Source organism: Ammodytes marinus (genome assembly GCF_949987685.1).
Source record: "Ammodytes marinus genome assembly, chromosome: 13".
NCBI lineage: Eukaryota > Metazoa > Chordata > Actinopteri > Uranoscopiformes > Ammodytidae > Ammodytes > Ammodytes marinus.
The window spans coordinates 28,578,551-28,605,885 of record NC_137217.1 but is presented as its reverse complement, the minus strand read 5'-3'; the positions used below and the strand labels follow the sequence as shown (position 1 = coordinate 28,605,885).

The following is a 27,335-nucleotide window of genomic DNA, read 5'->3' as shown; positions in this document are numbered from 1 at the left end:
AGAGAGAGGGAGAGAGAGAGAGAGAGAGAGAGAGAGAGAGAGAGAGAGAGGGGGGGGGAGAGAGAGAGACTTGCCATCCGGTTATGGTCTGTGAGCAAAAAAAAAAATTGTAACTGCAATGGTTAGCGACAAAGAGCCGATGCACCACTGCATGCATTGAAGTGAGGTTAGAAGGCTAGATTTGAGATTTTGCTATAATATTTGCAAAAAACGACTAAATGACAAAGACCGCGAGGCTGCTGCAATGGACTGTACGATAAAGGTAAGCGTTTGGCTCGTTTATTTGACCGCTTCTGGGTGAAAATGACAGGCGGGCCACCCACACTAGCGCTACTGCGTCTGTCTGAGAGAGAGAGTCGAGGCGGTGATGCGAGCTCCCCACTCTTTCCTTCTGGTACAAAATTTCCTCTTCCTTCCCGTTCGTGGTTGTATGTCGGCTCTATAATAACACAACTAACCACTACACATCTTTACGCTCAAGATATAAGCACTAATTGGTGGCCGGCCATACGCGCCAAAGAGGATTTTCCAAAACTCACGCGATTTGGGTCGTTTTTTCTCCCCCGTAATTGTTTAATCGACCTTCATCCCACACCTTACAAGGAGACACAAAACAACAACCATAGTGAACCACGGAGAGTTGAAACATCTTAACTTTTAACGGGTTCACAAATTTGCTTTTCTTTTTTGTTTACTTTAACGGGGAAAAAGTTAACGAAAGGGATGCAGGATTTCACTTGCGCGCACATTAAGGCAGGTGTCCAAGAAGGCGCCACAATGGATCGACTTGGATGCGAGACACTTTTTAACGAGCAGGAGGATCCATTTCCATCAAAAGACTGGTATTTCACACGTTTTGAATTATAACAGCTATACACCTGCTTATCTTATTCTATACGGAGGGCCCTATTTGTTTTAATTGATCATCTTTTAAATTCAAAATCAAAATGCCAATAAGTAAAAAGGCTTTCATGTCAGCAATTGTAAATCGAAGGGGAAACTTTTGGACGAAATAAACATTGAAAAATGCGTATTGCGCAATGAGAGAAAAGGGAAAGACCTAATCTCTGATGAAAGGCCCCAGAAATACACCCATGTTTTTTTTTATTCTTTAACGAATGTGCTAACAGGCCTATACCCAACACTGGCCCGCATAGGCTTTTATTTTAATTTCTGCGATAACATCTTCGTGCAACCTTTCGAACAATGTCGACACAGTATAAATACATATATTCTTTATTTCGCATTGACGATTTATGTTAACAATTCTCTTATAGTTTAAAACAAAATGTACGTCTTTTTTTTTCTCATACGATTGTTAAACTACAGCAACAATTCGTTTGGAGGAAAAAAGGCGCTTAGATAGAGGAACTAGACTAATGTATCTCTTCTTTCGTTTTTTATTTATGTTTTATATGTTTATCGATGCATTTTGGATGGTTAAAGTTGATCAAGTTACATTGTTTGATATATTCTAGAAGTGGGTCGCAATTAAAGGGCCAGTGCAGGAAAATGAGGCCACCTAGAAATACAAACTTGAATCCATCAAAGAGTATAGGCCTACATTTAGACTATATTTCATATTTAATCTATTCTTGGTTAAATGCTGTTTCACACTTACACAAACAAACAATGGTATTCTTCGTTGATGAAATACATGTTATTATTGATATAATTATTGTCTCGCATTCTGTCGCAGCAGATTGTGTGTTTGAGGTTATTTTAAGTCTAATTTATTGCTGCAAACGGGAGCACTTGTCAGGTGTCGTTATCTGAACTCAGCAGGCTTCCTGTCTCAAACCTCAGACTTTCCGCACACATTTCCGCTCCGTGGACTAGAAAAAAAAAAAAAAAAAAAAATGTCGAAAAGGCAACAAAGCCTCGAAGTGGACAAACTGGGGCGTTGCATTGTTTTAACTCGACATTGTCCGCGCTCACACACACACACACACACACACACACACACACACACACACACACACACACACACACACACACACACACACACACACACACACACACACACACACACACACACACACACACACACACACACACACACACACACATACAGGGAGGGTGGGAGAACCGGGCCTGGCCTCACCGTTAACGGCCTGCATATGAGGCCTGTAGCCAGGGCCCCGGGCTGTGTAAAAACCTTATATACTATCTATGGTGAAAACCGCATCGTTGTTTGTGAGGCTCAAAGCGCAGCTGCTCAGGCCTTTTGCAAAAATCAGCTTGCCTTCAACTTTTACTTCTGCTTTCTGCCACTTGCCTCACAGTCTCTCGGCCTCCCTCACACACACAGAGGGCTTTACACAACGGGCCTGTTATTGTAGGCAACTCCTTGTTCTGTGTGACTGTAGCCTTGATGGGAGTTGACAAACCATTTGACATGTTTATTAAACTAGTCCCTGGAGTATCCATGTGTGGTGGACCCACATGTAAACGGGCAAACTTCAAAATAATAATTTAACAATAATTAAAATGTTTGAGATGCATTAGCCTACATTATAAATCCACTGTGAATGGTGCTGCTATAGGTCTGATGTCCCTCCAGGGCAATCATGAAAAGTGTGAGGATAATTAATTGATTAATATCAAAATCTGAAAGTAATGGGGACGAGTGCAGTGCTCCTTATATGAGGGATGGTGATGGAACTAAAATATGTCATCAAATCAGCATCTTTAACACATTGAAAATGTACCGGTTTATACATGTTTCAAAACGCCTTTAATAAAACTAACTTTAAATATGAATCCTTTAACTGGTTCATGCAAAAAGTAGGAGGCCTATATAGTTAACCACATCGTTGGTTACAGTATGTAGGCCAGTGGTTTCCAAGCTTTCTGGGTTGTGACCCCTTTAAACGATGATATTGTTCTCATTTATTTTAATATTTGCAAGAAGTGTGCAGTTGTAAACAAAGTCACTTTTGCAGCAGACATATCTTATACAATACTCTAAGTTGTTATTCAAGCAAAAATGCCCCAAAAATGACATTTTGTTTACTTTTGGATCAACAAAAAACTGTTTTATTACACACCAAACCATACATCTAGAATCTAGATTTCATTATTTATTAGTGAAAAGCTGGTTTTACAACCAAGACTGCTGCCCCACCTCCATTAACATTACATCATTTGGAACAGTTAATACATATACTCCTCCTAATTGTTTTGTTTTCGTTTGTTTTTGCTGAGACATTTTCTTTTGACCAAACTGATTAAAAGTCGATGGAATCCAAAATGAGTGCCTCTGGGCTTTTACAGTACAAACACCTCCAATCTCTGAATTATAACATCACTTCCACCATTTATTATGGCACTCTGTGATGTAAGTATACCTTTTGAGATAGGCCAACTACCAAAAACCTACTTAATGGTTAGCATGTAGCTGAATAAACTGCATCTAATTTGAAAATCCAAGTTGGCCTACATCATGGTGGTATAGATTGAGCCCTTTCCTTATTTCATAGAGATATAACTATATAGGTCCATGTCGTAAACAACCAGTGATCACACTTTTGGGCAAGACTGCATGATGCAACCTGCAAAGCTGCTGACTTCAAAAAAATGCCCCCCAAAAAACTTGGATTGGATTTCTCGCTTGTGCTCTTACAGCAAGTAAAAAGGTGTGTAGCCTACTATCAACGTCAGCGTTTTAGGACATCAAGGTTGGAGGTATACAGCAGCAGCATGAAGCATCAAGAAGAAAAAAGGTCATGTTTTTTAAAGAGTTGTTTTGTGTCACTGAGCAACAAGCTGAAACACATTGAACAGGAAGTCAGTTGTGGCATCAGCGGTCAGGCCACATTATGGTATATTTGTATCAGTGTGCAGAGAGAGAGAAAGAGGGAGAGAGAGAGAGGGAGAGAGAAAGAGGGGGAGTGGGGGGAGGCAGAGAGAGAGAGGGGGAGAGAGAGACAGGGAGAGAGAGAGAGAGTGGGAGGGAGAAAGAGAGAGAGAGAGAGAGAGAGAGAGGGGGGGGGGTGAGAGAGAGATGGAGAGAGAAAGAGAGAGAGAGAAAGAGAGAGGGAGAGAGAGAGGGGGGAGTGGGGGAAGGGAGAGAGAGAGAAAGATGGGGGGAGAGAGAGACAGGGAGAGAGAGAGAAAGAGCGAGGTAGAAAGAGATGGGGGAGAGAGGGAGAGAGAGAGAGAGCGGGGTGAGAGAGAGAGAGCAAGGGGAAGATAAAGAAAGAGCGCGAGTGTGAAAGGCCTACTTGTGGTTGTGAAAGCATGAGCGCGACACTCAATGTGCAGCGTTCTAAACTGAATTTAATGACGCGATAATATCAACAGTTTGAGTTTTGAGCATACAACTACTTTACATTTAAAAAGATAAACCACGACGTATAGCTAATTCACCATCATGTCTTCTCGTAAGAACTCGCTGTCTGCAGCCGTTTGGGCAAGTGTTTCACTTCTGCACAGAGGGAAAGGGCCTCTAAAGGCGCGCTGTGTGTGCGAGGGAGAAACTGGGGGAAAGAGCACAACGCAACAGAAGTATATAGGCCCAAAACCTTTTTATATACTATCTATGCCCAAAACAAAAGCAAATCAGAAGACGGAGAAACACAGGGAGTGCGGCCGGTCTATAGAACTCTGAGCAGGATACCACCAAGTCCTGCTAAACACCTCGTTAACGTATTTTTTAGTTAGCATGAAAAATCACATATCGATCATCAAATACACATGATGCCTATTAAACTCAAGGCCCTTCCTTTACAAACATACATTGTTAACAGTATTTAACATTTAAAGGGGAACTCCACTGTTTTTACAAATCAAAGTCTGTTAACCGGTCTTTGGGAGCACTATACTCCACAAGTGAAATACAAGTTGTAGAGCTTTCTTTATGGCTCAACTGGACAAAGACTAAAAATATTGTCTCAAGTGATGTCACTAAATCCAGTTGCATGCTGGGTAATATATGCGCCAGGAAGGAAAAATAATGGAATTCGATTGACAAATATCTCTGCTTCTGCTTCATCAATTTTGACTTTTGTTTTTAAACCTTCTGTAGTTACTGTAGTTTGTCATAGTAGTACAATATGCTCTTAACATTTCATTTGTTTCTATCATCCGTGTCTTTAACTCTTGAGCTATACTAAATATCCGGTCGGCTAATATTTGTTTGGTGTTAATTTGCTAAAACCGTTTGCCTGAGCAAAAAAGAAAAAAAAAGTAAAAGACAAAAAGGGCGTATCTATTTCCAGAGCAGCAGTAGCAGGTTGCTGAATCCCACACAGTGACTTGTGTATGAGTTTTGTCTGCAGTCTGGAAGGAAATGCCAAACTGTGTGCCATGCATTAACATGTAGTTTACAATGCTCAGGCAACAATAGAGCTAAAAACACACACACACACACACACACACACACACACACAAACACAATGCAAAAGCGGCACTTCAATCACGGGTTAACTCTTCTCGCTGTCCAATGAACCCGACCCCCCCGCTCTCCCCCCACTCCTCTCCGGGCCTTTGGGGTTGTTTTCCAGCTTTATAAAATGACCCACATTTTAACACTGTGTGCCCCCCTCCTCCACCGTTTCCTCTCCCTTGGCCTGTGCCAAAAGGTTCCTCTGCACATGGCGGCCAGGTTTCCTGTAGGCCACTGAAAAAGCACGGCGCTGACGTACAAGGCCCCAAAGACAATGCTCAACTCCTCTAAACAAACACGCACTTGCACCCACTCAGACATGCAGCAGTGGTCCCAGGCAGCGCACACATGCACGCACAGCACAACAACACCTCGGCTGTTTGCCCTCCCAAGAAGTGCGTGGGATGAGAAGTGCCATCTTGGGCTGTGGGCTGTGTGTGTGTGTGTGTGTGTGTGTGTGTGTGTGTGTGTGTTTGTGTGTGTGTGTGTGTGTGTGTTTTTAAAGGCCTCGTTTGTAGGTGCTGAACACAGGAAGAAGGAATTAAATCTCGATTAGACTATACCTTGAGCTAACCCCCCCCCCCCTCCTCTCACCCCCCTGCAACCCCAATCCTAACGACAAACTAAAAAGTGTGGTTAAGCTTTCTGATGTTGTTTTAAGATAAGACAGTTTCATGACTGCGTTCACACGACTTATGCACAGTTTACATTTTTCACTCATTATCATGTTGCTAAGAATTTTTTGATGACCTCCTATCTCTCTGGGTTTTTTTTTATTAGATTAAATAGACACTGTTATAGTTTGAATAAATCACGGGACAATGCCACTGAATTTAGGAACGAGAGATCGCTGGTTTTGGATCTTGACAGAGCTTGGTTTTTTTAGAAATGGTTCCAACACTTTTAAATATTCTATTCATATAGCTCTGAGCAAGTCAAAGGGGACAGGGTGAATTCAAGAACACTGCTAGGAAGAAGTCAATGCATAACATTATAATTGAATAAAGAAAAATAAGAAAAAAACAAAACACATTTAGATTTACAAAATTAGGAAAAGTCCAAACTCCACATTATGGTTATAATATTCAATCAATTGCAAAATATAGAGCTGAAAAAAGGGTACCAAAGTTTGTTGAAGGGGGTTATTCACAACTATTCTACAAACACATAAGCTGTAGCATAAAGTGTCCATATGTTGACATAGATAACACCTCAGTCTACGTATTAAAGTCAATCTTTACATTTGATTTACCATCTTATCTGGGGACCCACTATTTAGGAACTTGAAGGTTTGTTACTGCTACAGCTCTATGGCTAATGAGCTGAGGTTCGACTTCCTTTCCTGTTCACTGAAGCATCTTTGATGGAATAAAACTGAGTGTGTGTGGAAAAAGACAGTTTTTCCAGAGGTTGTGACCCGGCACTTTGGTGGCAGACACTCACTGACCTCTGTGTGTGTGTGTGTGTGTGTGTGTGTGTGTGTGTGTGTGTGTGTGTGTGTGTGTGTGTGTGTGTGTGTGTGTGTGTCTCTCTCTCTCTCCCTCTCTCTCTGTTGGACAGGAAGCGCTGTCGGTGGTGAGTGAGGACCAGCCCATATTCGAGCCGCCCTACGCCGCAGCCCCAGCGGCCGCCGCCATGCACATGAAGGCGGAGATGACATCGACCGCCGACGGCTTCAGCCAGCAGAGCAACAGGCAGAGTCCGGAGCCCAGCGAGCCGGAGTGGGCGGGGCCAGCCGTCCAAAACCCCGGGAAGAGGGCCGAACACGTCAATGGAAGCAGGTGAGTCAGGCCGGGCCGGTGTGTGTGTGTGTGTATGTGTGTGAGTGTGTGTGTGTGTGTGTGTGTGTGTGTGTGTGTGTGTGTGTGTGTGAGGGGGGGTAGCCCACAGGGGAGCACAGGTTCCCGGATTATCTGACAGTGACTGCACCTGTGTTACGGTCCATATCAACATTCTGGGATTTTCCAGACATTAAAATTGTTCACTTACCAAATGCAACACTGTGTGATGCTGATTTTTCCAAATTCTCACAGGTGGAAATAAGGCTACATTTAGTCAACTGCAGTCCTTATGTAAACTTTTGTGTTACATTAGTTGAGTATTAACCTTTCCGGCTGCTTTATACACATACTCCACTATATCTCAGATGATATACTATTGTAGTATTATTATTGTGTGATATGTAAACACCATTCAGGCTTAGTTTGAAACAGACTTTTCTTTATCAAACTTTTTTCACTTGAATCTTGCTGCTGGGAAACAGTTTGCAAACACATTGATCTGCTACTGATATGAGTAAACACTGCAAGAGAGAGAGAGAGAGAGAGAGAGAGAGAGAGAGAGAGAGAGAGAGAGAGAGAGAAAAAAAACGTACACCAAATTGAGAATGTGAAATCTATGGTCTCACTGCCAGAGATTAGCAGCCACTGTAAGCATCTCGATATCTCTAATCATACAGTCAGTTGATTTCCATTTAGTGAGGTCTAAAAATAAATAGAGTAACATTTAAAATCATTATATTTTGTTACATTAACATTTTTGATTGATTGATTGATCAAATTTAATTCAGACTTATCAAATAAAAATTAAACATATCAAAAAATACAAAATTAAATTAAAAGCACAGCAATGCAATAAACAAAAACGATTTTCAAATTATTTCACAAAAAAAAATGTTAATGATCAAAATCACTCATCATCATCATCATCATCATCAACCTTTATTTAAACAGGCAAAAATTGCTAAGAAACAATGTCTTATTTAAGCAATGGCCCCATACACATGTCTATCCCTGTAAAGATAACCATGACTAAAATGCATTCTCCTCTTGTGTGTGTCGTAGCCGGGTAGCAAATGACACATATTGAATTGATATGCCTAAAAAAGGAGTAGGAAGAAGTAGCCTATAAACTTATTTAATCCTACCCCTTTTCCACAGCTCAAAAAATAACATTTATTATATTAGCTTCTTGTGACCACAATGCATTCTCCTCTTATTATGTGTCTTAGCCGGGAGTCTCCTGTTGACTGCAGTGTCACTAAACGTTCCAGACACATGAGTAACGATGGAGCTCCGATGCCGTACCAGGCAGCCTACCCCGAGCCCCGAGTCAGCCCACACACAGCCACCCCGCCCAGCAACGTCTCGGAGGAAAAGAGGGTCATTGTGCCAGCAGGTGAGAAAAGACATCCACATGACCTGGCACTCGCCATCAGTCACCACACATCCACACCACAGCACACCACACACACACACACACACACACACACACACACACACACACACACACACACACACACACACACACACACACACACACTCACACACACCACACCACACCACCGTCATAAGACACTTTCCCAAGAGCTGGCACACTGGGGCTTGTGCAATGTGCCAGTAGTAACTGAATCAGAGATGGGCACGGCATGTTGTTGTGCATCAAAACTCTTCTTCCCCAAACTACTGCAACTTAATCAACAACTGATCTCCAGCACTAAACAACAGCTGGTTCTATGGTTGTCTGGTGAAGCATGACTTTCAAATGAATGTCGATTTAAAGGTGTAAGGTGTAAAGTTTGAATTAAGCACTCAGGACAGTGATGTTAACAATACTTATTTATTTATTTATTTTAGGGCTGTCAAATTATCGCGTTAATTTCGATGAATTAATCACAGAAAAATTAACGCGATTAAAAAAATTAACGCAGATTAATCGCACTTCTATATTGCCCATTGACCCGGTGCAAAAGGGGTGAGACGATAGCGCAGCTGCACTTAGTTTGCGGACACGGCCCGCACGGGATTAAAGAGTAAGGAAAGAAGCATAGAGAGGGCTCTATGGACGTTTTATGGGAAGCTCCGGGCAAATAAGCATGAAGGTAGGAAATTATCTTGTGTTATTCTCCGCAGTGTCTGTGCATTATTGATGTAGTGGGTGCCTAAATAACAATGTAGGTTAAAAACTCTCAGTAGGCCTATCTCTCAATCTTCCGTCTCACTTTTGTTTGCTAGCAGCCTCGTCCCCCCCCCCCCCCCCCCCCCCCGTCACTCTTCCTAGCATATGCAGCCTGCCTTTTTGTCCTCTTTTGTGTGTGTGTCTGTGTTTGTGTGTGTGTGTGTGTGTCTGTCACTATTTTTGGCTATGAGTAGGACGATGGTTAACGAGTCGGCAGTCGAGAGAGAGAGAGAGAGAGAGAAACTGTAGGCTATACAGCTGTTTATAAACAGGCATAAAAGTGTCATATAAGTATGCGATTAATTTAGATTAATTAATCACAGAGCCTGTAATTAATTATATACTTTTTTTTAATCGCTTGACAGCCCTAATTTATTTATTTATTTATTTATTTTAATATTCCTGTAGCTACATCCAAAATCCACATTGTACTTTTTCAGGCTTTGGAAAAGAATTGTGATGAGCCATAACGGACATTAAGTTGTTAGGTTTCTCAGGGATACAACTGTTGATACTTTACTTTTATTTTTGTCAACAAATCCAGTAAAAACAATGATCTATACATGAATGATATGCTAGACGGTAGTTTATTCCTCCAGTGGCCTCATATTTGATCTTTGTTAAATGAGTCTACTGGAGAAATTGCTCTTTAAGCTTTCTGAACAGTGGTCACAGTGGATTTCCCTTCTTCCCTTAACAAAGGACAATCCCTGACGCACAACGTGGAGATAAGACAGGGATGTGTCATTACTACATCGGAGTAGTCAGAGTCAAACATTAGACAAACATTAGTGTATCATGACTAAATGCTACCTAAAAAAATACATCCTGATGACATATAGCACGTTCTCTCTCTCTCACACATGTTCCCACTCCGTTATCATCTCTTGAGACTCTCTTGAGACCACTCCAAATGTTCATTGTCTCTCGTTTTACTATTTATAGGCATATGTTTGAGTAGAATAAACATTTTGGTTTTATAATATAAACTACTGACAACATTTCTACCAAATTCCAATACATTTTTTCTCATTAAGATCATTTTCAATAAGTAATGTAGAGATGAAGATTTAAGAAAAATCCAGGCTGGTCTCTCAATTTTTTTCCGGAGCTGTATATAGGCCTTTTTTAGGGTTGCGTGTTTATGTGCACGTTTCAGTTTGTCATTCCATTGGACAGAGGTGGAGCCGTGGATAATTTAAACTTCAGAGAACGGTGGGACCCTGACCAGATTTGTCAATGAGTCACAGGCACCGAGTTATTCAACTTCATAATACACGGATGTTGCATCACAGTAGCATGTGTTAGGGACAATCAGGACGTAAGGGTGTGGCGGCCGCTCAAAGCCCCCCTTCCTAATATTACGGGCAATTTACAGTCATAGTTTTGCTGCTACTGGAAATGAGACTTTAGACCAGTGATATATTTTTAGTGCTTTACCAAGACATTGAGACCAGTCCCAACCTAAGATGAGAAGTTATTGAAAAGAGAATGTCTTTGAACACACAACTATACACAATAAGATTTGAATAATAGTAAATAATATTGTTTACTTCCTGAATCCTGTAACTACTAGGGAAATGTGTGAGGGCAGGTGGTGGTCTATTGATAAGATACAATAAAATAAGAATTATAAATATTTATTCTAAGTGACTAAAGATTGTCTATGCCAAAGTGATGTTTGAAGGTTCCACCGTGCCACAGTTCAAGAAACAAGATTTGATTTGATTTGATTTGATTTGATTTGATTTGATTTGATTTGATTTGATTTGAAAATGTTATTATTGTGTCATGCATTAGCATGCCCAGCCCACAAGGGCTTACAAGACACCATTATAAAACACAGACAGACCAAAAACCAAAAATACATGCTAAACAATACTAACATTAACGATATAAACCATCCTGACGTTTCATCCATGCTTTAGAAACAAAAGAGGCTTTAACTTATAAACATTAAAGGTAAACAAACATTCCAGAAACAAGAGGGTCCTACAGAAGTTCTTTGAAACTATAATGATTTAATTTTGTATTAGCCCCGTCCCTGGTTAGGACAGGGGTTACATTCATTATGAATGAACAGCACGCAGCATGTCTAAAAACAAAGGAGGAACTTGTAGCCATGTTCACTGTATAGTTTGACTGAGCCGGAGTTCTCCCTACTACTCATTTCACAACCGGTAACATAAAGAATCACAGCTGGTATTGTTGACACACGTTTCTTAGTTGTTTCCGGTGTTATTCAGCACTTCCATGTTCTACAAACAAATCACGTTTTGCCCACAGGCTCATCAGACTGTTTCTGAGTGATGCTCCTCCCTCAATCTATATTATTTTACTCTTCCGAAGAGGAATTTGCCAACAGATCATCATCTCTTACTGTGAAAAAGGACGATCATATTATATTTATATGTTAAAGATATGTCCAAAACGAATTTGGAGTCTTGGATTTGGTATTACAGCCGTTTACAACTGGCACATACAGTAGAGTCACCCTTCATGTTTTTAATACAACACTTCTAACTAAAACCTATGTTTGAGTGGTGGCAGACTTAAGGTGCTTTACTCTGGTGAATACATCATGCCAACTATGAAAATCTGAGTCTGTTATGATCATTTCGGAAGGCCTCCACTTCCTGTAACGTCTGCTACTTCCTATTTATGTGATTATTTTTTTTTAAACCACAACATCCATTTCAATTCAAAGTCCAGATTGTTTATACAAATTCTTTCCAGTTAACATATAGTTTACTGGTGTATTTAAGCTGTATCTGGAATATTTTATTGATAATTGGTATGCTTTTAAAAAGAGTTACGGAGAAGGGGTGGGAAAAAATAAGTGTAAACTTCTTCCCACTCCTTTTTCGAACATGTTATTCCAATCGTCAAGTGTTTGTCATTTATGTATCTAATTATGCTCTCTATTCTGTGTCACATCATTATTTTCTGTATGACTATTTCTGTTTTTTCTTTTACATGTTCGAAATTAAAATGTCAATCAATCAATCAATCAATCAATCAATCAATCAATACTGCTTGATGCCACAGATCCGGAGGTGTGGACCCAGGACCACGTGAGGCAGTGGCTGGATTGGGCCATCAAGGAGTATGTCCTGGAGGAGGTGGACGTCATGCTCTTCTCAGCGCTGGATGGAAAGGCTCTGTGCAAGATGACCAAAGACGACATGATGCGCCTCACCTCGGCCTACAACGCAGACATCCTGCTCTCTCACCTCAATTACCTCCGCCAGAGTAAGGATAGCGTCATGTATTAGATCTCATTCTGTCTGTCTGTCTGTCTGTCTGTCTGTCTGTCTGTCTGTCTGTCTGTCTGTCTGTCTGTCTGTTTGTCTGTCTGTCTGTCTGTCTGTCTGTCTGTCTGTCTGTCTGTCTGTCTGTCTGTCTGTCTGTGTCTCTCTCGCTTTCTCTCTCTCTATTACTAAATAACAGATTAAAGACAAATCCTTAATTGTAGCCCTAAAAGACCTTCTGCATTAAAATGGGGACTGACAACAAATGCTGCTAAAGAAGTCAGTCCCCATGTATTAGACAAGTTTTCAAGGTTATGACAAAAGGGGACAAGAGGACAGCAACATGATTTAATCTAACACTATCCAGTACTACAGAAACACTATATACTGAAACCTCATGAGCTTTGAATAACCACCTCTCAATATGTGTTCATGAAATTCTGATGTGAATTGTGATTGAATATTACTGACTTTTCTGTGGTCTTTGCTTCAGGTAGCCCTACATTCTCCTACCCAACAACCCCCACCAACAACACACCCCCACCACCACCTCAACAGCCCAGACTACAGGTGAAAGCAGGTGAGGTCTAAAACTCTTTCATTGACTCCTATTCATGCACAACCTTTTATCTGAATCAGCTTGTTGTTATGAGTGATGGGGTCCAAGATAGAAGTTGTGTTTATTTGTGTCTACTACTCCTTCATTGACTACTATTTGTTTAGGCTATGTTCTGCTTCATTCATTTGATCTGAATGTTTGAATTGTTTTTGTCTCTTTGTAGCTTGTGGTGTATTTTTATTGTATATCTACTGGTTATTTAACTACGAAATGCCCAACCACACTATGTAGACATATTTCAGATGTGTTTATATAAACAATTGTTTGAGATCCAAATTTTTGTTCGATCTATTTATTATTTCAGTCAAAAAAAGACGTTTGATTTTTCTTCTGTGCAAGCTCATAAATCATCCCACAACCCTCTTTCATATTTATTTTGAGATTTCCAACTAGTCATATTGTCCACATTGGTCTGACTCTTCCTGGGTGTGAATGAAAATCCAGGGTCATACTGTATTATTCAACCCATCAGAAAAAAAACGGCAAAACCACTTGAATGATTTAGCGATTTTGAAAAAATAAGGTGTTAAGTTTCAGAACATTGTAACACAGTTCCAAGAGTTTAAATGGTTGCCTTGAAACAACGACTGGCCTCAGTTGACAAAAACTTTTGACGAGTCCAAAAACTCAACAGCCAGTTTCAGACAGGACACAGCTGCACCGGTACAGGAAATGGGGGGTATATGGGTCCCTGGCTCCTGGGACACAATTCACAATCTTGTGGCGACAGAGGTGGCCCGAAACAAAAGAACAACTTGCCCAAGAAACTGTGGGTCATCTTCAGACCCTCCAAGCTCTTATTATCTCGGGTCTCCATTTACTGACTTCCTTCCCTCCAAGGCTCGAACTGTCCACTTCAAAGGCTCTTTATGCCACGTGCCTGTCAATGTCCGTCTCATCCCTGTGTGTGTGTGTGTGTGTGTGTGTGTGTGTGTGTGTGTGTGTGTGTGTGTGTGTGTGTGTGTGTGTGTGTGTGTGTGTGTGTGTGTTCACAGAGAGCAATTTTGATGAGATCAGCCGCAGGAACAGCTGGCCGGCGAACACCATGACTGCAGTGCCAAAAGGTTTGACAACAAAAGAAAAAATGAGGATGATGTGCATGAAATTGCAGAGAAATCTCTTGATCAATTGATTATTTTGTGAATGACACAGAAGGCCACGTGTTAGGATACAACTATGTGTTTTATTCTGGATATTCAGGTCCATCCATGGAGCACCAACAACACAACACAAGAGTTACAGAGCCTCCTCCAAGACATGTGCAAGGTATGTCATAATGTGTGATATATACTTTATTGATCCCGGAGGAAATTCTGACAACCAGTAGCAGCAAACATACGTAATAACAAAAAACAGAGAACCCCACACACACACACACACACACACACACACACACACACACACACACACACACACACACACACACACATTCACATACACAAACAGACAGACAGACAGACAGACAGACAGACAGACAGACAGACAGACACACACACACACAAGTCTCCAACGATCAAAAAAGGAATACTGCGATAAAGTAGATAACGATACATAACAATATGCTTTTCCTTCTTTACAGACCCGTATCAGACATTAGGGCCCATTTGCAGCCGACTAGCCAACCCAGGTAAGAATCTATAACACCCCAAAATCAACCCACAATGATGACACAAATGAGGCCTTTACACTGTCTGCTTTGGCAACATGAGAGGAGAAGCAACCAAGGGCCGGGCCACATGCACTTAACTTTCCAAAATGGAGTAAAACGTCAGGCAAAACCTGTTGTGTCAAGCAGAATTGCATCACGCTTAAAATGAGACAAGCCCTGCGTTCCAATCCCCATATTTCCTTACTATTTAGTATGCCAGAAACAGATTTAGGATGTCCCAATACATGCACTTCAATTGTAGTATGCTGAAAATACATACATGCCCCACTAAATCCAATAACATTTTGGAGTATTCGTCTTTTATTCTTGACATTTCTCGACATAATGAAAAAAAAAAACTTCCTTATCTGATTTTTTTTCCCTTCCTGTGGACCTAAAACTCTTCTGTACTTTAGTATGTAGTGTAGTAAAAAAAAAAAAAAAAAGTATGTGATTCGGAACGCAGGGATAATCTGGCTTCCCTATCACCAAAACTGACTGTTTGCCCTGCTGTGCTGTTTCCTCACAGAAGGCCAAGCCCTCAGCTCATCCAAGAACCGAACGGGCAAACAAAGTCCCTACAAGCTCCCTGACCCCAGCGCTCACAGGCCTGTGGGTAGGTTGACTGTCTATTCCTCCAAGCCACACAGTGAAAAGGTCACATTTGGTGGCAACAATTAAAATAAGATGACTGAGATGTGTTATGCGGCTCTGGAAAGAAATAAGAGACCACTCCAAATGTTCAGTGTCTCTCGTTTTACTATTTATAGGCATAATGTTCGAGTAGAATGAACATCTTGGTTTTATAATATAAACTACTGACAACATTTCTACCATATTCCAATCGATTTGTTGTCATTAAGAGCATTTTCAATAAGTTATGTAGAGATAAAGATAGAAGGAAAATCCAGACAGGTCTCTTAATTTTTTTTCCAGAGCTGTAGGTGTGTTGTAATACTAGAAAAAAAAAACTGTCATCAAACAAAACTCTTGAGTACTTAATCAAGAGAAAATAATTGAGGAGCTGTCTGAGGTCCTGGAATAACTGGATGCATCCCAAAGATCCTCCTTTATTCAAAACTCCAGCTGCTAATTTTAAAGAGGACCCACTGCTCATGATATTTACACACACACACAGACGATTAAACCCTCAAACATCTTCCAATATCACAAGTGAAAGAATCAAGGGGCTTAGACAATACAAACACTTCACACAGCTACTCATGGCAATTGTGTCTATTCTGTCCCTCATTGTGTGACCATGCAACAATACACTATCAGATTGCTTAAGATTCAAGAAAACTTTATTGTCATTGTGTGTGTTTTGAACACAACAACATTTCTGCCGACTGCTCCAGCTTAGATTTACACAGTAAAAACAAGATATAAAAATAATATACATAATAAAATACTGTGTGCTTAACCCCCTCCCTTCCCCTCTCCCCCCCCTATAGGTTCGGGTCAGATCCAGCTGTGGCAGTTCCTTCTGGAGCTTCTGTCCGACAGTGGGAACTCAGGCATCATCACGTGGGAGGGAACCAACGGAGAGTTCAAGATGACGGACCCGGACGAGGTGGCCAAGCGCTGGGGCGAGCGCAAGAGCAAGCCCAACATGAACTACGACAAGCTGAGCCGCGCCCTGCGCTACTACTACGACAAGAACATCATGACCAAGGTGCACGGCAAGCGCTACGCCTACAAGTTCGACTTCCACGGCATCTCGCAGGCGCACCAGAATCACGGGGCGGTGGACGGCGGCATGGCCAAGTACCAGACTGAGATGACTTATGTCCAGCCCTACCACAGTCACCAGCCCAAAATGAACTTCATGGGGGGCCACCCTGCACCCATGCCCGTCTCCCCCAGCAACTTTTTCGCCCCACCGTCGACCTACTGGAACTCCCCCAACAGCCCCATCTATCCCGGGTCAGCCATGGCCAGGCATCCAGCCTCCCACCCCCACTTGAGCTCGTACTACTGAGGGGCGGCAATGCGTTTCACAACCTCAATGGGATAACATGAGAGGGGATACCAAAAATGTGCACACACCCACCCCATCATCCAGAATGCACCTGAGCTGAACCCTGTCTGAAACGAAGGTGATATGACGCTACGGTCTGTTTTAATAAGGGCATTATGATGTTGTGTTTGTCCCGTTGCTTCTTAAAAATGGACAAACAGTGATGGGGAAATGAACTCTGGTGAATGGAACCGATTGGTATTATACTCTTCCCCAAGATTTTCGGGAATATACTGATGACGCACTGTATTAAATGGTTATTCAAATGTTATGAAACCAAGTTTATTTTGTAAGTATTTTGTTTGTAAAACCTGCTGTAAAGACCATAGCCTTTACTCTTCCAGTAGCATAGCGGTTTTGTAACCGTTCTTTTCACTTCATTTTGGTCAGAACTGCAGTTATCCCATTCAATGATCTGGTATTTGTAAAAGAAATTGTACAGAATGACTGTCTTGTAGCAATATAACATTTACTCATAATGTAAAGCTAATAAATGCTTGTACCGGAAGATTGACTCCTGTGTGTTTTCTCATCTACAGATTCTGTCTCTTAAGGTTTTTGTCCTTCTGTTAACTGGCAAATTTCTTTGCAAGTTTGCACTCTGTTAAGGGAAAAGTTTGATATTTTTTGAAGTGTGCTTTTTCATCTTTCTTGACTTGAGTTGGGTAAAACGTATCACTCACCTGATATCTGTCTGATTGACATCAAACTAAAGTCTACAACCTGATTTTCTTGCACCATGATTGAAACCAGGGGTAAACCGTTAGCCTGGATCCATCCAACTTATTAAACTGCCAGCACCTCTGAAGGCGCACTAATTAACATATTACATCAATTTGAATAAAATATCAATGTGGTATAATTTTTTTTGTTATCCAACTCTTGTCAAGAAAGTGAATAATGAAATCACACAAAACATGAATAGTGGACCAAAGAAACCTGATAGACTAAATGTTGCAAGTTGCAAATAAAGGCCATCCAGTTGCACAGTATCAACTGCATCTTTTTCAGAGCCTGTAATAAATCGGCATTTGGACACAAATAGAAATACGTTTACACACATAGAAAGTCATACAATAAGCACCCAGGATGGAACTACTGATCGCTTTACCAATGTCAGCTTTATTCGTCAATATCAAAGATTTCCGAAAACATTGAGCGAGATATAGTGATCACTTCCTCTTCCACAGCAGCAGAGCCCTTCACCTCCGTTTCGTCATCTTCCATCTCTATCCATCTCTCTCGTCCTCCTCCTACCAATGGCCGCGGCACCTCCTTCACTGTGCCCCACACCTTACCCACCTTACCCTTCCTACTCCATGCTCTCACGCGAGGCTTTAACACAGTCGTACATTCGGTCACGGTTTTCTGTGTCCGTGGTGGTGTTGCTGTAATTGTCGTGGCCATTTTATTCTTCGTCTTTTTCGACTTGTGGGATGCGATAGGTTTCACTGTGGGCTCTATGGGCTCTATTGTCCATGGCTTGCTGCTGATTATTTTGGCCTCTAAAAAATAAAAAAATAAAAATAACAGTAAATTTGAAACATGGGATTTGTTCACAATACAGGATTTCTCCAGCCTTATCCTTACAGCATTTGGAGGCGTTTAATTATGGAAAATGGAGGGAAGCAAGGACTCACTTTTGGATGGTGCAGAGCTGCAGCTGGCGTCACAGCAGGAGCACACAGAGGCTGGTCCATACAGCTCAACCCATCTGAGGACAGACATGAGGATAAAGTGATCACCGTCGTGTCAAGAATGTGCTCATCTGCTCATGATTTGTATTCTACTCTGAAAATTTATTTTGGGTGTCTGCCACACCCACACATGCATTTAGTTTTTTTGACTACTACGTGTTTTTTTTTTTTTGTGTTTTTATGTCAAATAAAACTAAACAAAGAACTGCACATATATTTATTTCTGTCTAAAGAAATAAAAACTTAACCTTTTTGCTTCTGTGTTGTAGTTGCAGGACTTAGCGATGTGTGTGGGGTCAGAGCTGCCGACAGCCATGTTGCAGTGCATGTACAGCTGCTGCAGGGGATCACAACACAACATTTTACATTTGAGCCACGTATTCAAAAACAAAAGTCTGAGCATTTGTGGGAAAGAAATTAGAACGGTTTCAGAAAAAAAAAAAACCTCAGTAAAATCCAAAGTTTTGACAAAACATATTTTGAATACAGCCTTTTGTTGTCACTAAAAATAATAACAAAATAAAATAAAATGGTTTTAGGGTTAACTTAATATCCTCTGACCTGGCCAGTCATTCCCTTGAACAGGAAGGCATCCACAGTGAACCTCACCGCGTTGTTTTTCTGCGGGAGGAATCTGGAGCGACCTTGCTTGCTTTCAGCCATACACCTTTATCAGATAGACAGAGAGAAAACTTTACCATTACATAATATGCTTATTTCTTTTTTTAAGATTTTTCTTTTTGCATTTTCAAGCTTTATTAGACAGTACAGAGTTGAAATGGGGAGACAGAGAGAGAGAGAGAGGGGGGGGGGATGACCTGCAGTAAAGGTCCACGGGTTGGACTTGAACCCGCGACCACTGCAACGAAGGCCGGAGCCGATATGGTACGCGCTCTATCCACTCCGCCACTGGAGCACCCCAATAACATGCTATTTTTACACACGCATCGTATTTTTCTTGAATGAATAACAATACATTTCAACACCTTTAGTAAGTGAAAGTGGCGTTTATTTTTATTTTTTACCCATAGTTGGTTACGACTGGAACCTGCGGCGTGGAGGTGTGGGACCTGTGAGGGGTCACGTAACAGAAGAGGACGTACAGCCTCTGGTTTGGAAACACGGACAGAGACTCGGCCTCAAAGTACATGGGCTCCCCCAGCACGTACTGCTCTGACGGGGGAATCATCTCCCACTGAGCTGAAAGACAGAGGGAAGCAGTCAGGCACCTATACCAGCAGCAGCTCCAAGATTTACTTTATCTCATTGACACACACCTTTTTTTTTTTTTTTTTCTTAGATTTTTCTTTGGCAATTTCAAGCTCTATTAGATAGAACAGAGTTGAAACGGGGAGACAGAGGGGAGGATGACCTGCAGTAAAGGTTAACGGGTCGGATTTGAACACGCGACCACTGCAACGAAGGCTGGAGCCAATGTGGTACACGCTCTATCCTCTATGCCACCGGAGCGGCCCATTGACACACACACTTTTACTGTAATTGGACAACTCAAAACATCTGGTAGAGACTTTATTAAACAGTTTGTCTATTAGTTAGTAGCCATTAAGGACCCATTTCAGGATTGGACATCTAGAGAGGCAAGGCCATCAATGCATTTGCTGGATGCTGGTAGGATCGCTTAAGGAGGAAAATAGGGGCCAGTAACCATGAGGTCGCTGGTTGGATCCCCAGCACCATACAGGAGGGTGTTATTTGTAAATACTATTGGTGGCTGGTATTACATCTACGGTGCCAACCATCGCTACCATTGTGTCCTTGAGCAAGACACTTAACCACATACTGCTCCAGAGGCGCTGTAGTGTGGTAACTTAAGGGGGGGGAGGAAGGGGAAAAGACAAATTTCAATGTAGCCATTGACTATTAAAGTAACTTAAGATGCATTATGTATTCAATGCTCAAAACACTAATGCTTGTCCAGACATTTGAGTTCCCCAGTCATAAACAAGACGTGTTTTGCAGGTTTTACCATTTCGTGGAGTCAGACTGAATCTCATGTTGCTCATCGGTTTGATGATCTTGTGTATCTGCATCGTTGGTTTGTAGCCAATTTTGTAGGAGTATTGGAACCTAAACGGTTAAATACAATAAACATATAATTTAAAAATATAGTTAAATATAATAATCAAGATTAAAGAAAAAAAAGTGAACATATGATATAATTTATTATAAAGAACTTGGTACAGAATACTTCCTGGTCAGCCCTACCTGTTAAAATAACATGAAACAGGCAGGGTGAAGGGCACAGCTCGCCTGATTGGCCCTTTAATCCTTGCTGGGTCAGAGTGTAACGTGTTTGAATAGACCACCTGATTATTACTGATCTGAATGGAAAACAAATACAAAACTAATTCTTCTAAACAAGACAATTGAATGAATTTGACACGTGAGAAGATTCTTTCGTATTGAACACAAGGGGAAGGGAAGGAGAAGGCACAGTCTAATAAAGAATATTTTATTCCAGCTAACAGAATGTGTTCCCCTGCCATGATAGACCAATGGGATTTACCTGTATAAATAAAAGGTTAAAAAATAAAAGACACATCTTCGGATAATGGCTAAAAATCATAGGAGTTTGCTGTTATGGGCAAGTCAGCAGCATACATTTGACATAGGCATAGGTCTAGACTAGAGCTCCCATTCATATTAAAAACACAGTGGTCAATATATCTGACGTAATAATAAATTGGGATGTAGGCCTATTATTACTCACCGTGCGCGTGGTTCCACACATGCTGAGGTCATACTCAAAATGAACGTAATCCCTGGTGGACCTGTTGGCTTCGCATGTCCCCAGTCTGACCTGGGACTGTGAGTCATCGGTGCCCAACATGCTTTTGTGCACCTGTACGTGCATCTTTTTGAACTTGCAGGACGAGGTCACCACCGAATCCTCCGACACACCGGGCGGCTTTGTGTTTTGCTCAGCCGGGATCAGGACTCTCCTCATGGGCTCAGGTAACGGCTCCTTCCCGGTGCCTCCGGTCGGGATGAAATGCTCCTTTTCCACCAGCGGCAGCCTCGAGTCCACGAACACCGGAAGATGGAGGTAGGGAGGCGGCAGGGGCGGCGAATCCTCTCCGGGGGATTTTCTCACCACCTGGGTCTGTCGATCGAAAGTCTCAGAAAACGTTGGAGTTGTTTGTTTTACATTGACCGAGCAAAACCACGTCAGCATGAGAAACAGGTGAAACATTGTACGCCCTCGATTAAGGTTTTTATTTTGTGTTTATTAGGTTTTTAAAGACTTTCCAAAAATTCCACCTTTACTCAAAGAGTCTTGTCAGTCACCGATGCGGTTCTCTTTTAGTTTGAGCCCAATTAACACACCTGGCGCTAAATAGAAAGCAGACAGAAACGAAACAGCGCCACTCACTGGCCGTGTCATGAACAAACAGGCCTTAGTTGAATTAGTTTGATGAGTTTAATAGGCAGGTGGGTTAACTTTGCTTCACTGTAGCTTATAAACCCTTAACACACATTAAATGTCAAGAGAAGCATCTGGAACTATAGTGTGTGTGTGTGTGTGTGTGTGTGTGTGTGTGTGTGTGTGTGTGTGTGTGTGTGTGTGTGTGTGTGTGTGTGTGTGTGTGTGTGTGTGTGTGTGTGTGTGTGTGTGTGTGTGTGTGTGTGTGTGTGTGTGTGCGTGCGTGTGTGGTTTTTGCCATACTTTATATGTTTACTTATTAAAAATGCATACTTCAATACAGGTTGTTAAGCCCACTGAGACCCTTTTATATAATATGACTGAGACAAGCTTGACTGATTAGTAGATAGAGGCAGGGGCGGGCCGTCCATTGAGGCAAACCAGGCAATTGCCTGGAGCCCCGGGGCCCCATAAGCCCCTTTGGGGCCCCCAAAATGCCCTCTTTATATTTTGCCCCATATCTATTGTTTTTTATAAAAAATCTCTTCACAATAGTATCATCGGGATGTCTAATTACTCGCGTGTTGACGGCCTTTCTGCCAACCGTGCACCCCCCTTCAGTCTGCACTACATGGACTATTCCATTACACATTACGCTCATGACGTGTAAATCCAAAAAAGTAAATAGCGGGAGAAGAGAGAGACGAGATAAACCTAACCTACCTATACCAAAATGAAGCGAACATACGAGAGCGGGTCACACAACAAACAGAAGAAGGACCAAAGTCAGGACTTAATATCAAAGCTGCCAAAGCTATTAAGCTTTTTTACAGCAGCGGGACCTTAGACGGAAGAACAGCTGTCTACATCATTAACCGGTAACGTTCCAGCTCCTACTGTCAATCCAACAGGTGGCTCTGGCTCAGCCAGCAGCTATGTTAATGACGTGAATGTGTGTCAACAAACTGATGGAGATAAGTAATGGTGCAACGGATCACGGTTGATCCGTGGTCCATTCGGACCAACCCTCACGGTTTGGGACCCACGTGAACCGCGGATTGGATGCATATATGCTAAAAATAAAGACGCCTGTGTGTTCACGTGATCGGCGATCGTGTATTACAGAACAGTTAGTGGTGATCGGGGCCAGCCTCTAGGTCTACTGTAGGCTACTGACAAATATCACACAACACATTGCCTGTATTTTTGTAACAATATTTAGGCCTATTAGTTTAGGCTATATTTGGCTGCTCCACTTTAAGTCAGCCCAGCCAGGCGATAGTTAAGTTTCAATTTCGTTTTCACCTCCGTGTGTAACAGCTGTTCAGAACAACAGCTAATAGGCTTGCGACAGCAGGAGTCAGTCTAAAGTCATCAATGATCAATTTAAGTAAAAAAGCAAAATAAAGCTATCTCTTCCTCCCTCTATCTGTGTATATTTCTCTCTCCCCTGCACACTTAGTCACTACTATCCATGCTTAAAGAAGGCAGGGTTATAACCTAATTTTGTTTTTTTTATATTTGAAGATTTTATTTCAAATAGGCCTAGACTCTGTGGACACAGGCTATTTTGTAATTCACTGTGTATTTAAAAAATAAAACAACACATTTAATTGAAAGCAAAGTCATATTGGTCTCTAGAATTTTATCCAGGTTAGTGGCAATCATCAACTTCCTGTCAGAGAGAAAGCTTCCTCTGCGTGGCCCCTCTGACACACTTATGGCGCTTTTCCACCGCACATGTAGCTCGACTCGACTCAACTCGACTCGACTCAACTTGGTTTGGTAGCAGCACGGGTCGTTTTCCACCGCAAATAGTACCTGCTGAACGTTGTTGCACTATTAACTGAACCAACCGCCAAAAACACGGATGAAAAATGTTTAAGAAATACCCCCCTTGTATCTGTTTGCTAAAAGAAGTAGAAGAATATTGCTACGGGCCATTAAAAGGGATGGTTGTTGTCCCGATGTGTGACTCTGCCACACAGTCAGCTGTAGGTATGCGTCACGTACATCCCTATGCACGTAAACACGGGCATGATAAAGTTGACTGTTTAGTGCTTGTTTCAGGATACATGTTTTCAAATGCAAGCCGTGTCTCAGCCTGAATATTTTATTGAGGTAATCAGTTCAGTCCGAGGCTTGTAATGTAATCGCTCGCTATCATGTCTGTCCCAGCTGGCTACTATTTAGCCTAGCTGCTAGCTGCCCTACATGTCTCCTCTCGTATGTAAGTAACTTCCCCAACAACCAACACTGGGTGAGCTTAGCGAATATATGGAAAATAAATTCGGATCTGTGATGCAAATCAAATGAAAGAGAGCCAGAGAAGGCTGCACGCGGCGTAAATACACTCAAAAGTCCCGGAGAGTTGGGGAGAATAAACAACAGAATGAAGCCGGTAGTCTCTGGCCACTGATTGGCCAGACAATAGTCTCTGGCCAATCAGTGGCCGGCCGTCTGCCGACGTCACCTTTTAGCATCGTCTCAGCTCGCTTGGAACCTAGAGCGAGGCGATACCAAAAAAGCAGCCGCTACGTGGTACCAGGTACCATGAAATTGCGGTGGAAAAGCCAAAAATGCGAGTCGAGTCGAGTCGAGTCGAGCTGATACCATGCGGTGGAAAAGCGCCATTAATGAACTAGGACTAGGCAATGGACATGTCATGGGTCAGGTTCAGTTAATGGCTCAGTTTGACCCTGTGATGTGGGATCCTCTTACTTAGACCAATCCAAGCTAAGAAAGCCTCTGACACGTACCTGAGTAGTCTCATCCAAAATTAAAAAAAGCTAGTGACTTTTGTTCATCCCTGGTATGGAGTATCTCAGTGTGCGCGAGGTACATTAGATGCAAGGGCCCCCAAATGACTGTTCGCCTGGAGCCCCAAAATGGCTAAGTTCGCCACTGGATAGAGGTAGTGTATTTGGTTAACAATAATCAGAGAAAACATATTATATTTGCATCTCACACAAGGTAAAGGGTATTTTTTAGCACATATTAATGCACGCAGTTACTATAAAGGACGTTGAGTATAATGTCAGTCCATTAGAGGTTAGCAAAGGCAACATTGGCTCTTCCACATTGCTTGAACATCTGTCTATCTATTCACCAAACTGAGTATGAAATAACGAGTGTCAGTAATGTGCCGGTCCAGACGGATGTGGCGGGTGTTGCCGCTCCGTTGCACAGGTGTGTGTCGCAGCATTGATTGGTGAAGGTGAAGTTGAGTCCATGGACATATAAAGAAATGGACACCGTATTGAAACATGGCGCCCATTCATTCCTGTGAAAGCGTATGAAAGCTGCTCATTGGCGCAAAGAAGCAACAAGGAAGCGGCCATACTGCTCTCATGTGAGCCAGGCACGCCTTTTCGTATGACGTAGCGGCACCATGGACCTATCATGGAAGAGGGGGCGGCAACCGGGCGGACTGGTAGCGGATGTAGCGGATGTAGAATCATTCTCGTTCTGTAGCATTGTAAGCTAAAGGATTTAGCCTTTAGCGGGCAGTTTCTATAAGTCACTAACCTCCCCCCGCCCCCCCGATGATTCGCTATATGTGATATTTATATTACACTCCGTTTTTGGAAAGTAATATAGTGGTTTTCGGAGACCGGGCCGAAAACCGAAACATTTGTTTCACTACGACTCTGTTCAGCTGCCCACGGCTGCCCACTCCCTCCTCCTCCCTCGAAAACCAACTGAAAGCCGTTAAAAGCCGTTGGGCTAATAAAACGCTTGAGGTGGCGTTTTGAAATGAAAAAACTTCAGTTTTATTAGTAAATGGTCTAAAGATAAGTTTGAGCCTATGATTGATATCCAGAAAAAATTTGCGGAGACACAATCTTGTTCGCCGCTTGTATTGGTGTGGACGGCGGAAATCTGCCTATAGGCTCATGGGAAAATAAGCTCCCATTCACAGCATGCAGTACTAATGGGTTGGCCACTAGTCCATGCTCGCAGCTCGGAAAAGGCAGTGTCCTGGGGCCCTGGTTGAGTCCCATGGTGTATTTTTCGCCCGTGATTCCACACAGGGCGGGCAGGATGCAGCTCTTCTCATACAGAACCACACGCAGGTCTCCTGGAAAAAAAAACAAAGTGAACGTGAATTCATTAGAAAAACATCAGCTCAGGAGAGAGCGACACTCGCACACACAAATAAACCACATTCTCTGACTTGTCATCTCCCTTCGGGCTTATAGCGCTGCCTTATTCTCGGTTCTTTTTCTCAGTTTTGATTCATTTAAATGAAAATTAAGTGTTCGTTTTTTTTGTTTTTTCTCTTTTTCAATGTGTATTCTACGCTTGGTGTATTTTAATCTTGATGTATTTCGTGACCCTGTGAAGCACTTTGAGTGGCCTGAATTGTGTCTGAATTGTGCTATAGAAATAAACCTGCCTTGCCTTGCCTTAGATTGTGCTCAGTGACAGTGACTTGAAGCGCCCTCACCTTTCTGCCCCACGGCTCGGCTGGACAGGCACACCTGGCCGGGCGCACACCTGAGAGGGAATCTGATGCAGTCCAGAGGAGAGATGGCCGGGAACACGCAGGTGAAACAGAAGAGCGGGACTGAGGGAAAGAAATACATGTTGGTTAAAAAAACTTCTTATACTTTATACAGTGACATCATGATCATTGAAAAAAAACTGACATTCATTGCTCTGAATTAAAAAAAATAGGGCGTGTCATCCGCAAGTGTTAATTGATGATCAAAAATATTGTTATACAATTAATATTGTTAATGCAAAAAGTATTTTAGCCAATGCTGAAACAATTAGAAAAAAAAATCATGATAAACCAAAACATAAAAAAAAAAATGAACATCCGTTGCTATGCATTTGAAAATTAGGCTGTCATCCTCAAGTGTAAACATTTTGTGATTGATAGTCAAAAATATTGGAATGCAATTGATATTGTTAATACAAAAAGTATATTAGCCAATGCTGAAACAATTAGGTGATTAATTGGCAAAATATTCTGATATTAAATCAATTGTTTTGGTAATTTTCCAGGCCAAACTATGCCCAAGCATTGCTGGTTACAGGCATCTCAAAAGTGAGTATTGGCTGGTTTTCCTTTCTTTACATTTTAGTAAATAGAAAATCTAGTTAAGTTAGACAAAACAAGATATAGACAAATGTTCAGTTGCAGAACTTACAGCCCTACTATTAGCCTTTTCTGCAAAAACAATTTACATATACTGTATTTCTGTTGGCAAAAGCATGCATGTTTTCTAAATATATAAAGAGACACATACTGTACACACACACACACACTCGCACACAAACACAATTTGTTCTCTTACCCACAGCTGGCAGTAAACAAAGAAGAATCAGAGGACAAACCAGCTTCGACATCACTGATTATT

At 41.9% G+C, this 27,335-nt stretch overlaps 2 protein-coding genes across 4 annotated transcripts; one reads left to right on the top strand and one right to left on the bottom strand.

Annotated features, from left to right (window-relative positions):
• Window positions 1-126: 126 nt before the first annotated feature.
• Window positions 127-17,384, top strand: fli1rs (Fli-1 proto-oncogene, ETS transcription factor-related sequence). 3 transcript variants are annotated; one of them, XM_080040299.1, is made up of 10 exons: window positions 127-262; window positions 6,950-7,170; window positions 8,400-8,566; window positions 12,395-12,598; window positions 13,091-13,177; window positions 14,212-14,280; window positions 14,417-14,482; window positions 14,796-14,843; window positions 15,394-15,480; window positions 16,319-17,384. In XM_080040299.1, the coding sequence occupies exons 1-10, from the start codon at window positions 245-247 to the stop codon at window positions 16,843-16,845; spliced, it is 1,494 nt and encodes a 497-aa protein (XP_079896425.1). In that variant the 5' UTR covers window positions 127-244; the 3' UTR covers window positions 16,846-17,384. The 3 variants fall into 3 exon arrangements, with proteins under 3 accessions (XP_079896425.1, XP_079896426.1, XP_079896427.1); XM_080040301.1 differs by lacking the exon at window positions 127-262 and adding an exon at window positions 741-842; XM_080040300.1 differs by lacking the exon at window positions 15,394-15,480.
• Window positions 17,385-25,071: 7,687 nt separating this feature from the next.
• LOC307259709 (uncharacterized protein) lies at window positions 25,072-27,324 on the bottom strand (the record flags this gene model as incomplete). Its single annotated transcript, XM_080039654.1, has 4 exons — window positions 25,072-25,206; window positions 25,914-26,047; window positions 26,417-26,536; window positions 27,273-27,324. The coding sequence occupies 4 exons, from the start codon at window positions 27,322-27,324 to the stop codon at window positions 25,072-25,074; spliced, it is 441 nt and encodes a 146-aa protein (XP_079895780.1).
• Window positions 27,325-27,335: the final 11 nt, after the last annotated feature.

Bases quoted from the DNA above. Each gene is read 5' to 3' on its own strand.
- fli1rs (XM_080040299.1), top strand. The intron at 12,599-13,090 runs GTAAGGATAGCG...TCTTTGCTTCAG, and splicing joins CCTCAATTACCTCCGCCAGA to GTAGCCCTACATTCTCCTAC. The intron at 13,178-14,211 runs GTGAGGTCTAAA...GTGTGTTCACAG, and splicing joins CAGACTACAGGTGAAAGCAG to AGAGCAATTTTGATGAGATC.